Source organism: Quercus suber, unplaced genomic scaffold (assembly GCF_002906115.3).
Source record: "Quercus suber isolate HL8 unplaced genomic scaffold, Cork oak 2.0 scaffold_26, whole genome shotgun sequence".
Taxonomy (NCBI): Eukaryota; Viridiplantae; Streptophyta; class Magnoliopsida; order Fagales; family Fagaceae; genus Quercus; species Quercus suber.
The window spans coordinates 1,994,334-2,010,737 of record NW_027069491.1 but is presented as its reverse complement, the minus strand read 5'-3'; the positions used below and the strand labels follow the sequence as shown (position 1 = coordinate 2,010,737).

The following is a 16,404-nucleotide window of genomic DNA, read 5'->3' as shown; positions in this document are numbered from 1 at the left end:
TCCCAACCCCACCCAAATCTTTTCTTATTTTAATTGGTAAGTTGCATATCCACTTAATGGGTCTCAAATGCCGATCCATCATGATTTAGACACTAGCTTGCGTTTGCCAAGCAATGATTTTTTGTTTTGCGTTTTTTTTACTAAATCTCACGGCATTGTTCACGGACCAGCCAAGTACTGAAAAACGCAGAAATAAAGTTTGCTACAGTATTTTGCATTTTAAAAATTATTTTGCTATAATGTTTTCAATAATAAGTTTTCAGTTTTCAGTAAAATAAGTGGTATTCAAACAGATCTTTAGTTGTACGGATATTCTCTCCTACCACGTAATCATATGGTTTTTATTGGGTAACTATAACTTAAACTAATATTTTCAAAATTTTAAATGTACAAACCTATTCATTAATCAAATGTGATGGAGGGATTTCCCCCCATCCCTCCAAAAAAAAATGAGAATTGTTTAAGCAGCATAAAGTGTATTCCTTAAGCTAAGCCAAATAGGATCTAGACTAGGAATTGATTTTTGATTTGCCAATGATCTTTGAATCAAATTTCATATCATGTTAGCCCTGAGTGTTCAACTTATTGAGTACTCTAGCTACTCTTTCTGGGGAAAAAAAGAGTTGGTTTTTGGTTAATCACAAATTACAAACGATGGTGAGGTAAATTTTTATTGCTAAGATGTTTTCTTAGTGGTTTTAATCTTGTCACTTCCCTAATAGTCACGTTGCTCTTGTTCATAGCCCATCATGAAAATCATGTCACTAAATGCTTGGACAATTTGCTTATATTTAAGCAATTAAATGGTGGGGCACTAAAGATAAGTGGTAAGATTGTGGAGAGGAAGCTTCTGTCTTTGTTATTATCGTATTGTTCACATGGTCAGTAAGGCCGGCATCTGTCTTTTTCTTTGTTCAAAGTGTCATATATTTTTTTAACCTTTGAAATTTGAAAAAGAAAGTCACTTACCAATGAATTGGTATCCACTTTCGTTTTCCCGAGCAAATTGAACGAGGGGCGGACATTGAGTATTCATATCCTTTTCCTTTCATAGATGCATACTCTCTGTTCCAATTGGGCTGCTATGCTTATTATATTATATTTATCGTTTCTGGTTGTGCTGTCCTATGGGGAGCATAGAAATATCTTGCTTTCCTGGGAAATATAATATGAGAAATGACAGCTCCCAAACACGACGCCCACGAGGATACAAGTAAAAGAATCTTCTGTTTTGGTTTTGTATTATTGGTTTTTTGAGAATATTTAACGATGCATGGTAAATGGTAAAGGAAATGGTACGTTTTTTTGTTTGGAGAGCATACTTTCGTTGTTTTATGGGGTTTGAAAAATAAGTTGAATATAACTGAAGTTTAAAAAAATATACTTGGACTAAATAAATTGAATAAATTAGAAATAGACATGGGCAAATAATATAAAATTTTGAAACATCTAAATGTTTTGAGCAAACCTCAAGGGAATTGATTTATTGATTTAGTGGCTCTTAAGGCCTCATGATATTCATAAGGTCTTGAATTTGAAATCTCTTGCCAACATCTTGAGACTACCTCCATGAAATTCATTTATGTGTGGGATATTCAAAAAAATTTGGATATCCTCGTTTGTCAAAGAAAAAAAAAATATTTTGGGCAAATAGTTAGAACTTTTTTTTTTTTTTTTATTCTGTTTTACTTTAAATCAGGTTGCTTTAGGAATCCTTCATAATATATATATATATATATTTAATGTAAAATTCTTTGGGTTACAACCGCGTTTATTCTTCATGAGGTCTTATATTCATTATTCGCTTTTAGTTGCCTTGCTGATTGATGGTCACCGCTTATATTGATGTTTATTTATTCATTTACTAGTCACCTTTTGGATTTGAATATGAAGAATTTTTTTTTTTTTTTTTAGCCTCGTGTGATTTGATTAGACAAATATTAAGACAGATTAACAGACAAAATCCCTCATCTTCCTCTTTGCTCCAAGGTAAAGGTGCGGATTCTTGTAATTTTATATATATTATTGTTATATTCTGTTCACAACTTTATATGATTAAAAAAAAATCGTTTTGCAATTGGCGTAGTCAATACAAATACGATCGGATTCTCTGATGCCTACCCACGTATTAACGTATATACTATATACATCAAAATTCTAAAGGTTTCATTTTCGCATCTAGTTGTATAACACTTGCTGTTAAATATTCAACAGTATCATTGAATATATCGATTTCACATCTTCCATTGAGACATTACATTTTCTTATTTTTGGCTGAGACATTGACACCATTTTTTTTTTCATTTGGAGTTAAACTAAAAGTGTCAATATTTCTTATTTTCATATTTTAAAATTTTCACTGTATATATATATATATATATTGTTTATTCTAAGCGTGAGCGGGGGAGATAAGTATATGAATTTCTAGATTGTTCAAGAGCCTTATCTTGCAAGGCTTTTGATTTGACAAAGAGGATTTCAAGATAGAGTTGGAGTGTTTCTCATCCTTTTTACTATTTCTTTTGTGATTTAATTTTTTTTTGTTTGTTTCTTATTTTAATCAGTCTTTTTGTATCATACAGCTTTCTAGTAAACTTTCCTATTAGGAAGAGTCACTGAGAGAATATTTTCAGAAAAGAAAAAAAAGGAAGAGTAAAGAGTCTCTTTGATAGGACTTAAATTTTGTAGTTTACTTGGCTTAAAATGGGATCTGTCTATCAAAAAAAAAAAAAAAAAAAAAAAAGAGAGAGGGAGAGAAAAGAAAAGGGACCCGTGTAAGATTGAGTTCTAATAATTGAGATTGAAATAAGTTTTATGTAAGTTAAGCAATTAAGTTTTAAAAAATTATAACTAATTAGCCGAATAAGCCAATAAGGCAAATAAATGAAATAAGTTAAATCTTCCCTGTCAAATACATATTGTAAACAAAATTGTGGGGAGATGGTAATAACCAGATCTCAAGCTAAAACAAGAAACAAAGCTGACAAAATATACTTTAACATTGAGATGTCCTTGTATAATAAAATAAATGATCCCTGTCAAGATACATATTTTATATATATATATATATATATATGAGTTAAGTTCAAGTTATACATGGTGTAACTCTAAACAATGTTACACTACCTAATAACTTGTTATTGAATTAATCTTTTGAAAATTTAACCATTGAATTACATATTCTATATGTTCTTAATATGCATGCCAACTTTCATATCAATTAGATGTTATTTACCATTTGATTCAAAAATTCATCTTCTATGCATTATTTTAAACTACAAAAACTTGAATTTTAACAATTGATTGATGATATGACTATTAATCTTTAATCACCTTGAAATTTTGTAAGCATGGAGAATATATGAAGATAATGTAATTTAATGGTGGATTTGTCAATATTCGCATCCAATTAAAAAATATTGAGTGGTGTAATATTGTTTAAAGTTACACCAGGTGTAATTTGAACCGAACTCTATATGAGATTAAATTCTATAAGGATGGGGTGTAAAACCTATGTTTTACACCATTCAATAAGTGATTGCCACATTAGCATTTTACTTATAATTTATTAAAATTCAATACATCCTACCACACCTAATAACATCTCGATAGATTTCTAATTTGGTTGGATTTATATATGGGTATTAGAATTGATTGAGTGTGATTGTGTTTATTCTTAAATATGTGATAAGATGATGTGGCATGTTGGAATTAGAGGGGTAAAACATGGGTTTTACACCACGTCCTTGTAGAATTTAATCTCACTCTATATATATAATTCTTTGTTAATGTTACATTTATTGCAATAATAACTTGTAATTTCTTCCTAACATGTTAATTTTAATCTTAATATACCACCGCGCATATTTGGTGCAATGGACACTCTAAAAATATAAGTGCTTGTGGGGTGTGGGGTGTGGAGAGTAAGGGCCACGGTTCAAGTCTTCATGAGGAAATTTCACACACATATACACTTAGATTAGGTTAAAGTAAAAATTCTATCTTGTATTAAAAAAAAAAAAAATCTTAATATACATGTCAATTTTATGTTAATCTAGTGCTATTTATTATTTTATCTAATAAATTCATATTTCAATAAAATTTTAAAGAATACAAAACTTGAAATTATATGTTTTAAAAAATCATGTTTAGTATAAAGTATTGAATTTACTACCTAATTTCTACAAATTGATTGGATAATGAATGTAATTTGTGAATTTCAAAAACATAAAAAAAAAATTTTTGAATTATTTTTAGATGATTGATGATATATAAGTTTGTAAAAATTATGTAGCAAAGTTTGCAATATCTTTAACGTCGCTCTAATATTAATGTCACATGTAGCGATAAGATATGTGGAAATTCATTTATAAATCATGATTTCTAGTGAGATCTATAAAATAGTGAATCGTGAATTTTAAGTTTGCTATTTAATAACATAAAGACACCAAAAAAACCAAACAAGCTTGACCTAACTAATCTAATAGTATAATCTAAGTTTCTGACCAAAAAGGAAAACAACTAATCTAATTATTGCCACAAATAAATAAATATAAATCTCTTATCATTGTTGTCGGAGTGCGTGATTATTGACTTTATTCCACTAAAAATATTAAAATGCCGTCTAAAACAAAGTGGAAGTATAAACAATATATATATATATATATATATTTTTGTTTATATATAAAATAATACTAACGAGTGTCCTTAGAGTACTAGTTAATAATTTATTTAAAGAATATTTTTATAAGAAATGAAAAAAATAATTAATATTTTGATAATTTTTTTCATTTTTCATAAAAATTATATCAAAATTTTCTTAAAATGAATTATTATCAAGTGTCAGACTCATATTTATATTTCTAAAGAAAACGCCGAACAAAAACCTTCTGCTTTTTCAGCGTCGCAGTACCGGGGTCTCTCAATGACTACGCAGCCCGCAATATTTGTTCTTTTTACTGTCCGCCCATTGATTAAGGCTTTTTGTTTTTTTGTTTTTTGAGAGACATTGATTAAGGCTTTTTTGAGTTTTGAAAGCTTCATTTAGATAACCCTTAGTAGGACCCATTTTGGAGTTATTGTATAAATAATACCATAGGACTATAGGATTAGATAGCTAGATATTATAAAGGAGATATTATTGAGATGGGCCCACATCCTTAATACCCAACTCCTACCTTTCAATGGTTCAAACAAAAAAAACAAAAAAAAAAAAACAAAAAAAAACTACCATTCAAGTTTCAACTAGGGCAAACGATTTAAATTATTGAAAAGATTTAAGATTAGTTAGAATTTCTAATACTATAATTTATATCAAAAAGAGAATAGGGGTTTTTCCCCTCAAAATATAGAAGATTTTTTTTTTTTTGGGAGCAAATCAAAATATAGAAGATAAATAGTTTATTAAAGTTAAATTGTTAAGAACTTTTAAGGAACTACATCCAAAATTAATTGATGTTTTGGCATTATGAAAGAACAATTATTATGGAGTGGGTGATATAATAAAGTTAAAATACTATTTTTTCTATAAATTAAAAAAAATTAAAATACTATCATATCTAAAAAAAAAAATCAGCCACAGGTTCTGAGTAATAAGATGCTATCCCCAGTGACAATTACAAATCACAAAAGTGAAATTAATTTATTGTTAATTTAAATCAATAATTTAACAATTAATTGTTAGGATTTTGAGAACTTTAAGACATAAGTATTTCTATTTTTTATTTATTTTTTAAATATTAGTATTTCTGGATACTAATTTGTTAAATTATTACATGTATTTCACAGAATCCATAAATAAATATGGGGGGATTTTTTTCCTAAATAGGAAAAAAAAAAAAGATAAAATTGTTTATCAAAGTTAATCATGAATTTTAAGAAACTTTCACCTAAAAGTTACGAACGAGAGGATATAGCTCTCACAATTTTAATGTTCTGTTCGGTTACAAAATCATGCTATTAATTTTGATGTTTACAAATCAATAAATAAAGACTACTAATCTCCTATCTTATCTTTATATACTTCATCACATACCCAAAAGCACACTTATCTGATTGTTTCTAGGGTGGTTAGGACTCTAAATAATTTCTTCTTTTAATAACTAAAAGGAGTTTATTAATAAAAATGAAGAAGAAAGAAACAAAAAGTGGGTAATAGTAATCTAACCTCCTATCCTTACGCTTCTTTAGTAGGTAGAAATATTAACTTTAATAACAATATTGTTTGTTGAGAGTATGTGAAAGCAAACTTTAATTTGGCCACAAATTAAAAGAGGAGTTGATAGAGTGGGACTGGTCACTTTTTAACATATGCGCTGCACGTTGTCAAATAATAATATAGATGAATGGCACAAGCCACAAGCTCCAAGCTCCATGTGAACATTCATGAATGTGTTGGGTTTGATGAGTCCTACCAAAACCCAATCCTTATCATCTAACATTGCTCCCCTCTGCAATGATGCTTGCATTAACCATCGCCATGTTATAAAATTTCCCTTTTTTTGCTTTCTTTGACCAGAGAAATAATTATGGAACTCTTGGCCCTTAAGCATTAACCTCATCTAACTTGCCCATCTTATTGACATATAGAAATTAGTCACCGTCTTGCACAAGTTCAATGTGGCTTGAGAGTTCTCATCTATTTGAGAGAGAGAGAGAGAGAGAGAGAGAGAGAGTACAATAGCAAATACTTTTATGTTTAAGCGGTGTAATTCTTTTTCCATGTGATATTTTATTTTTTGATAATTTAATAGTTATAACAATGAGGTAGAGCGATTTGAATTCTCGCTATCCTTGTAAAAGAGAACCAATAATGCTACTAAACTATAGGATTCTTGGCATTTTCATATGACCGGTATTGCCTCAATCTACTAATCCCTATGACATTCAATTGAGGTGGCAAAAACCTTTTAAAGGTTGTTTTATTTGTTTTCAAGCATTGAATTGTTGGTTCAATAAATATCAATGATTCGTCTCACGATAATTTGGATTTGGTTCAAAATGAAGGTTTTAATTATAAGTATCAATAACTAATGTGTATAGGGTTTCTTTTGGCAAATTAGTAATTTTCATATGATTAATAAAAAAAATAAAATTTTAGACATTTAGAGATGAACTAATCATGGCAAGAAAGTTGCATGTTAGAATTGGATGCAAGGGACTTGTTCACCTTGTTAACAATCAACACATAAAAAGTTTTGTAACTCAACTAGTTTTTCTTGATATTTTCAATAGAAATTTCTAAGGTTCAAATCCATTTCCCTCCCCCAAACTTTCAAATTAAAAAAAAAAAAAAAAAAAAAAAAAAAAAAAAAAAAAAATCAACGCAAACCTAACATTCTAATCTATAACACTGTAATTGATGAATGCAAGATTATTCTCCCAACTTTCTACAATTGGAGAGTGGAATAGACCATTAATGTGCAAATACTCTGCCATAAAGTGAATTTTGTAAGATTTAATATTTTGTTGTTCTTTGTATAATGTTTATTTTTTGGTAATTCGATAATTACAATAGGAGAGAGTAAATATAAACTCTAAACTTTTCCATTGGAAACATCAAAAGGTTCCAACTAGCCAGTAACCGATGTAGTACATGAGAAATTTTACAAAAAATAATTTTTTTCTCTTTAATTTTTTGTCTAAATATAAAATTTGATTATTATATTAATTATTATTAATAGGAATTTATTATGAATGTGTTTGTATATGATCTATTAGATCATATAAGAAGATATAATATGTTATTCTAATAAAGGGTTTAAATAGATAATAAAATTTATAATTAATTAAAATAATATATTAAAATAATGACATATAAAATTGTGAAACCCCCAAAGTTTAGGTGGTACAATATAAGAAATTAACCAAAAATTAAATTGTTGAGGATATGGTAATATATATATATATATATATATATATATTTTTTTTGCCATATCTATAAAAACTTAATTCAATAATTATTTACGCACACGCAAAAAATACTTTTTTAAAACAAAAACCCAAAACACAATAACTTCTTTGAATCTTATTTTTTGTGCATGTGATTGGCTATGTGTGTGCTTATTGAAGCTTATTACATTTGGAACAAAATTAGGGTTACATTATGATAGCCTATAAGCCAAGAGTATTGTGACTTAAAAATGTAGTATCTCTTATATGGAAAACCCAGCCGAGTTCAGACCCCCCTCTCTCACTTAAAAAAATAAAAATAAAAAAAATATGTGGGGACTATTTTTGCCTCAAGACCAAGTGTTGCACTTGTAATTATTTTTGGCTTTAGAGTCCCACATTGGAAAGAGGAAGACAATCTTTCCAATGTGGGACTCTAAAGCCAAAAATAATTACAAGTGCAACACTTGGTCTTGAGGCAAAAATAGTCCCCACAATATACATATAATAAAACATAAAATAAACACACTAATGTCCTTGTCCTTTGTTTAAGCCAATCTTAAATGCTTTTTCTATTCATGGAAATTGAATAATTATTTATTTCTACCACATATTGTAAATTAAATTTCAGAAATGAATACTATTAAGGCTATTATTTATGGTTATAAAACTAAGGATAAATGCTTGACTAAACTACCAAACTTTGAAAGGGTAATTTTTTCAAATTTTTTTTTTTTTCACAATTGAAACATTTTTTTTTTACAAGGGACCATCAACATCATTTTTATTATACACCAATCATAATTTAAAATATCAACTGGTGTGAACAAAAGAATACAAAGTATTGTCTATAATGTCTCTAAACTGATCGAAATTTGAAAAATAATAAACTCACTTAAAGTTTCAATAGATTTATACACTCCTTAGTCAAATATAATTTGATCATTTAATAAAAACTTCTAAGATTAAGTCAATTTCATCCTTAAGTCTCATCTTTATTAAAATTCAAATTCATAACCATTTTCATGAACGCCATTGTCAAATAACCCCACCAACACTTAATGTAAAAGATACTTAATAATTAAATTGACTTAATTTTAAAAGGTGAACAACATTGATACAATTAATATTTAATAATTAAATGACCAACATTATTGATTTCTTAAAATACTAATAAATAATTTAACCTTCTTTTAAATTTTCTCATTAAAATTTAAACTATAGACAAGACCGAGGTTAAAATTTTATCATAAAAGTTTCCTAGGGAAAGTTAAAAAAAAAAAAAAAAAAAAGTAACTAATTTTTTCACAACCCTTTTATATTTGAGAAATGATATATTTACAACATTTTCACAACAAATCTTATGTGACAAGTTGTTATTGGTAGGGTAGAAAAGTAATTTTAGTGGTAGGTTCAAATAAGAATCAATAACAAGTAACTACCTATGATTTATTGTGAAAATGTTGTAAATATAGTAAATCTCTTTATATTTTTCATAAAAAGTGTATCAAAACTTTCCTTAAACGGTCCATTAATAAAAACATAAGGTGAAATGCTTCTTTACAAACCTTTTTCTTTTTTCCTGTGTGTATGTTAAAAATATTTAGTATTAAAAAAAAAAAATCTAAAACTACTAACTTTACCTATAAAAAAAACCAAAAAAAAAAAATTTGACAGATAATAAATTCACTTAATATTAAATTTCAATAGATTAGAAATAGCAGACTTATATTTATTTTTTAAAAAAAGCAGATTTATAGATAATTTTGTTGTTGTTGGTGTTGACGTGGCAATATCCACACTCAAACCTCTCTCTCCCTTCTTCTTTTTTTTTTTTTTTAATCTAAAAATTACAAAATAGATAAAGAAAACAAGTAATAAAACTAGGATTTAGCAACGGTTGTCTTTAAAACATATGTTAGGAATCTATTTTAAGGAATTTTTTATCTGAAAATTGAAAAAACTGTAAAAAGTTTAATAAAATTTTTAATTTTTAATAAAATTTTTTTTAAAATAAATAATTAATGTACGTTAGGGCATATATTAACCAGACCATAAATTTAACTCACGTACAACAACAGATGAAAGGAAACCAAACCGGATCTGAAAATCTGAACCGCTCTTCCACGCTAAAAAAAAATATATATATAAATAGTAAGTAAAGTATTTTAATCTCACTCCCAATCTCTCTCTCTCATAGTGAACTGTCTGAAAACACACACACACACACACTCGTTCCCTTACACCAACGCGTCTCTATCCACAAAACTCTGTATTATTCCCTCGTGCCTATCTCCAACACCACCACCAACAATTCTCTCTCTCTCTCTCTCTCTCTCTCTCTCTCAAAGTAAAGAATTTTTCTCACACCAATAAAAAAAAAAAAAAAACTCTCTTCCATTTCAAAACAAAACCCGCAGCATTTCATAGTTGTAACTAACCAAAAAAATCGAAGTTTGTTTTGAGAATATTTGGATCTGAAATTTTTGAGCGTGTGTGAGTTATGACAAATATACGGAGCATAATTCAGGACATGAGGTCCAGGTCGAGCCGGGTGGTGCAGGACCGGTTTCCGGCTGGACCGCCGTCGTCGGCGGCGGCGGAAGTCGGGGTAGAGGATGGTATGAACCAGAGCTGCTGGGCGAACATGCCGCAAGAGCTGTTGAGAGAAGTGCTGGTGAAGATCGAAGCTTCCGAGAGCGCGTGGCCTCTACGTAAGAACGTAGTCGCGTGTGCCGGAGTTTGCCGGAGCTGGCGTCACATCACCAAAGAGATCGTTAAGATTCCCGAACTTTCTGGTATCTTGACCTTCCCAATCTCCATTAAGCAGGTACTACTAATTTTTTTGAATTTTTGATTTTTTGCGTATTTGTGTGTTTGATTGGAAAGCTAGGGATTTGAAATTAGTTTAATTGGTTTGGTTTGGAGGAATTGGATGCTAAAGATTTATGGCTTTGTGTTTGTATAACAATTTGTTGCTTTTAATTTTGTTTTTCTTAGCTTCAATTGTTTTAATTATAACTTTTTTTTAAAATAAAAAAAAAAGGATTTTTTCCACTTGTAAATAGAGGTTAAATTTAAGAGTTTGGAGTTTTGCTTGTGAAATTGTGATTGCAATGTTTCATTACTATATATAGTTTGGTAGTTTGTTTGAGAATGGTAATCTATTTGTGTATTCATTTTGGGAAATTTGATTTTGCTCATAAGCCAGTATTGATGGTTCAATACCCCTGGTAGTGGTGCGTGTGTAACTTCTAATTATTAAAAAAAAAAAAAAAAGTATAAATGTTCGTTTCGTATAGCTTATTTTTGATGGCATATTTTGCCCGAAAAATCTACCTAAAAAAAAGGAAGGCTTTAAAAAGAAATTGTACATTTTGTTTTAGGATAAAAATAAGCTGAACCTAACCGGGTCTAAGTGATTTTGGGATGGAGACAAAGATTGACTGCCGGTTTAATGTTTATCTGTCTATGCACGATTGGCTCGGATTTTTTTACATACTGGGAAATTATGTTTCCTTTTATGTTTGCTTAAAGCCACATAGGAGGGGAGTTATCTTGTGCTAGATTAGTTAAGAGAAGAACAAAGTTTTTTCGTTTCGTATAGCTTATTTTTGATGGCATATTTTGCCCGAAAAATCTACCTAAAAAAAAGGAAGGCTTTAAAAAGAAATTGTACATTTTGTTTTAGGATAAAAATAAGCTGAACCTAACCGGGTCTAAGTGATTTTGGGATGGAGACAAAGATTGACTGCCGGTTTAATGTTTATCTGTCTATGCACGATTGGCTCGGATTTTTTTACATACTGGGAAATTATGTTTCCTTTTATGTTTGCTTAAAGCCACATAGGAGGGGAGTTATCTTGTGCTAGATTAGTTAAGAGAAGAACAAAGTTTTTTCTCCAAACTAGTTTGGAGAGAAACCCGACAAACTCATTATATATCTTTATATTGAGCATGAATTTTAAAAATCTAACCGTTAGATTGCATGTTCTTATTACATTCTTAATGCTTACAAAATTTCAAGTAAATGATCAATTGCTATGTCATCAAATAAATGTTATAATTTCAAGTTTTTGTGATCTAAAGTTGTATATAAAAAATAAGTTAATTGATCAAATAGTAAATAACATCCAATTTGAACGAAATTTGATACGTATTTCAAGAACATAAGGAACATGAAATTCAACGGTTAGATTTTCAAAATTCACACCCAAAAAAGAAATATATGAGAAGTTTGAAGAGTTTCTCTATTTTAAACCGTTTTGTTCATTTGGGGTTGATGACAGTGACAATGCATGGGACCGCCTCAAAATTATGCATTTAAAAAAAAAAAAAAATCATTGCTAGCTTTTTCATAGGAAATTGTTCAAAGCTTGCTTCTAAATGTATCAAAGGCTCTTTATGGGACCACTTTTTAGTTTCAATCAGTGCAGGTCCATCATAATATTTGGTTTCAACTTTTTCAAGATTTTTTTTTTTTTTTTTAATCCCACAAGATAGATATTTTGTGCTGCTTTGTATTATTTGAATTAAAATCATCAGTGTGATGTAAATTGGACAGTGACTGTATTATTTGAATTATAAGTCATCGGTGTAGTGTAAATTGGACAGTGACAGTAAGTATCCTGCTGTAATCGTGAAAGTGTTGTTGTATGTCGTAATGAATCATTTGGACTGGATTCTGATGGGTGCTTTCAACTGTGGAATTTTAGGATGTCTTTTGTAAGTTCTCTTTAGTTTTTACAGGTTGCTAAAATTTTTTTTGGTTAATGTTTGCAGCCTGGTCCAAGGGATTCTCTCCTCCAGTGCTTTATAAAACGGAATCGGTCCTCCCAAACGTATTATCTTTACCTCAGTGTTACTAATGGTGAGAATGTTGTGTGTTGAATCAGCATTTCATGGTACTTCAGATTTTTTTTTATAAGTTGCCAGTATAGTGCTCAAAATTTTTACCGGGAACTATCATTGATCGGGTTCTGTTTAAGTAGTATGATACAACTAATTGCTTGATTTTTTTTTTTTGTTTCAAATTTGTTCATTTATTTTGGAGGACAATGGACCTGTCTTCTTCTGGTTTCCTTTTTGAGCTGTAAACATATTGACTTTTTGATTGTCTAGGTCCAGCCAATGCTGAAGATGGAAAATTCCTTCTTGCTGCACGGAAATGTAGACGACCCACATGCACAGATTATATCATTTCCCTACATGCTGATGAAATGTCAAAGGGAAGCAGCACCTACATTGGGAAACTAAGGTTTGCTCTTAGAGACACTTGAATTGACTTTTTTTTTTTTTTTTTTTTTTTTATGTGCACTCAACTATAAATAATGTATATTTTCCTTTTTGTTTCTTTGACTAGATCAAACTTTTTGGGAACAAAGTTCACAATCTTTGATGGGCAGCCACCTCATGCAGGTGCCAAGATTACAAAAAGTCGCTCCACTAGGATGGTGAATTCAAAACAAATTTCACCAAGGGTACCTGTTGGCAACTATTCAGTAGCTCACATCTCATATGAACTTAATGTGTTGGGTTCCAGGTAAGAGTAAGCAAATGCAGCTAGTTATAGATATTTTCTGTGCAGGAGGAATGATAGATATTTGATGTTATTAACTACTTTGTTACAAGAGTCAATGTGATTTTCCTCTGTTTTTCCCTCACAATTCTTGCAATTGCATACCTATTTTATGTACCATACAGGGGTCCTAGGAGAATGCAGTGTACCGTGGATGCCATTCCTTCCTCTGCAATTGAACCTGGAGGAGTAGCCCCCACGCAGATGGACTTTTCCCTTGGAAATGTAGACTTCTTTCCCTCAATGCCTTTTCTCCGATCTAAATCAAATCACGTGGAGACTTTCTCATCTGGACCACTGGCCAGTCAGAAAGATGGAGTTCTGGTATTAAAAAACAAGGCTCCCAGGTGGCATGAGCAGCTCCAGTGTTGGTGTTTGAACTTTCATGGACGAGTGACTGTAGCTTCGGTTAAAAACTTTCAATTGGTGGCTTCTCCAGAAAATGGTCCATCTGGACCAGAGCATGAGAAGATCATACTCCAGTTTGGGAAAGTTGGGAAGGACTTGTTTACCATGGATTTCCGGTACCCTATCTCAGCATTCCAGGCATTTGCAATCTGTCTCAGCAGCTTTGACACCAAGATTGCTTGTGAGTGACACTTATGAACAGGTTTGTATCTAATTATTTGAAAGCTGAATTTCCGGAAGTTAATTTAACTGCAAAAAGGCATTATGACAACTCTGCCATTCTCCCTCTTTGTTTTTCTACAAACACGTATATATAAGATAGGCTCCTTGGGCTTACTAGTGAAAGAAACTTCAGAATAATCTGTGTACATTTGTACAAGTTGATGAGTGTGCCTAAATGTTTTTAGTCTTTGAATTTTAGTACATCGTTGGCATGGCATGAAATAGTCTTCCATAAGTCTGAGCTACAAAAGCTATTCAATGTAGTTTGTGCCATTTCAGTTATTCAGTTGAAGATTATCACCAGCACAGCCTCCACTTACCCTTCTCTATCCTTCCACTGTCAACCTTGCCAGCTTTTACCATTTCCTGCCAATGACTTGCACACCATAATGCCGTCATCTTGTCCTTGTTAGTGAAATATCTCATGTTTTCCTTGAGTATTCTTGGTCATCTTATTGTTCTTGTTGCTGCGTATGTTAAATTTTCCACATGTTGCTTAAGGCCTTGTATGTGCTTTGATGTATAATATTGATAAAGTTACTTCCTTGATTATTTTTTCCATTGTAAATATCAATAATTTTATACCTATAAAAAAATGCTAATAGTTTTATGGATGAATTAAATTAACGTGTGTTTTCCTTGGACCAGGAGAAGCATGGTTTTAAAGGTCACATATAGCAGGTTGTAATGCAATAAACTTGGAGAAGGTAATTGAAAATGGTTTAACAACATGCATCTTTGGAGAAGAGTCTGGGCCGATTTCTTACTTCATTGGCTGGGATGTAGACCTTGTTGAAAGGCCGCGAGAGTTTATGAAATTAAAAGAAAGTCTTGAATTTGGGAAGCTAGCCACCCATCAGTCTCTGTATAATTCATCCTGTTTGTGTAAATAGTAGCTTTTTTTGTCTACAGTTTGCCTCCGCTTGTGGTTGCATTGGTATTTAATTTAATCTTTCTGAATTTCATATACTGAATGCAAATATAATTCAATTATTATGATATATTCTTTCTTGGTTTGGGTATTATGGGACTGCAATTTTTTCGAAGTTTGGGTATTACTCCTTTGTTTTTGTTTTTTAATGTTCCGCGGGAAGATACAAACATTAAAGGACCCTAGTGATGATGTTGCAGCCACACCCAACATCTCTTATTGCTATTCAAAATCAAACTTCGAACCAGGTTCTACGGTATAAAATTATATCACATTAGTAGAATATTTGAGATGTGGTAAATATCTTGGGTTTGAGTGAAACAGAAACAGTTCAGTTGGAAAATGAGAGAGTGAGTATTGCTATTCAGAAACTTAGAACCAGTTTTTACCTGTTGAACAAATCTGATCAGACGGTTCTACGGTATAAAATTATATCACATTGGTAGAATATTTGAGGTATGGTAACTCTTTTGGGTTTGAGGGAAATAGAAACAGTTCAGTTGGAAAATGAGAGAGTGAGAGAGACACTGGAAATATTGTTGTTTTAAAGAGGAAAGCAGAAGGACAAGTCGACAACAGTCTCAAAAGACGAATTGAACATATTTGGTGTTTATTAAAAACAAGCTTTCAATTTTACGTTATCTATAGTATATAAATAGACCAAGACACCAATAGGTTATTTTGTATAGGCAGAAATCGAACTCTAAATTTTTTATTCAATCATAAGAGATTTTACTAGTTGAGTTAACTCAAACCTACTACAGTTTCTTTTTAAACAAAATAAACTAATACAAATAAGCTTATTTGTGGGCTTCAATCCCCTACCCGTTGAGTATGCAAGGGGTTTGCTAAATTGGTCCACATTTGAATCAAGTATGTTGCATAATTATCTTAGGGACGGTCATTTTGATTTTTTTGCATACTAATGAAATGTAACAAATTTGTTGGTCAAACCTAATAGTCACATGTCAACAATACTATAGACAACCATTTCTATACCTAATTTCACAACTTGTTGACTTGTGTGATTGTGAGTGATCGAAGAAAAGTGATAGATCATACAAATTAGAAGTGAGCAAAAAATGTCAATCAATCACAATTGCACAAATCAACGAGTTGTGAAATTAGGTATGAGATTGAGTATCTCCATATTCAATCACATATTGAACTCCAAATTTTTTATTTAATTATAAAAGATTTTACCAGTTGAGTTGATTCAAATCCACTACAGTTTGTTTTTAAACTTAATAAACTAATACAAATAAGCTTATTTGTGGGCTTTAATCACCTACCTATTGAGTACGCAAGGGGCTTGCAAAATTAGTCCACATTTGAATCAAGTAGCTTGCAAAATTATCTTAGAAATGGTACTTTT

The 16,404-nt window shown here is 30.5% G+C and overlaps 1 protein-coding gene across 1 annotated transcript; it reads left to right on the top strand.

Moving 5' to 3' along the window:
• Nucleotides 1-10,055: 10,055 nt before the first annotated feature.
• Nucleotides 10,056-15,120, top strand: LOC111987713 (tubby-like F-box protein 3). The gene is made up of 6 exons (XM_024019435.2): nucleotides 10,056-10,720; nucleotides 12,673-12,760; nucleotides 13,012-13,147; nucleotides 13,253-13,432; nucleotides 13,594-14,078; nucleotides 14,747-15,120. Exons 1-5 carry the CDS (start codon nucleotides 10,394-10,396, stop codon nucleotides 14,063-14,065), a joined length of 1,203 nt encoding a protein of 400 aa, XP_023875203.1. The 5' UTR covers nucleotides 10,056-10,393; the 3' UTR covers nucleotides 14,066-14,078; nucleotides 14,747-15,120.
• The last annotated feature ends 1,284 nt before the right edge of the window (nucleotides 15,121-16,404 follow it).

Coding starts and splice junctions, on each gene's coding strand:
- LOC111987713 (XM_024019435.2), top strand. CDS start 10,394: ATGACAAATATACGGAGCATAATTCAGGACATGAGGTCCAGGTCGAGC. Junction 13,148..13,252: donor ACCTACATTGGGAAACTAAG/GTTTGCTCTTAG, acceptor TTCTTTGACTAG/ATCAAACTTTTTGGGAACAA. Junction 13,433..13,593: donor CTTAATGTGTTGGGTTCCAG/GTAAGAGTAAGC, acceptor TGTACCATACAG/GGGTCCTAGGAGAATGCAGT.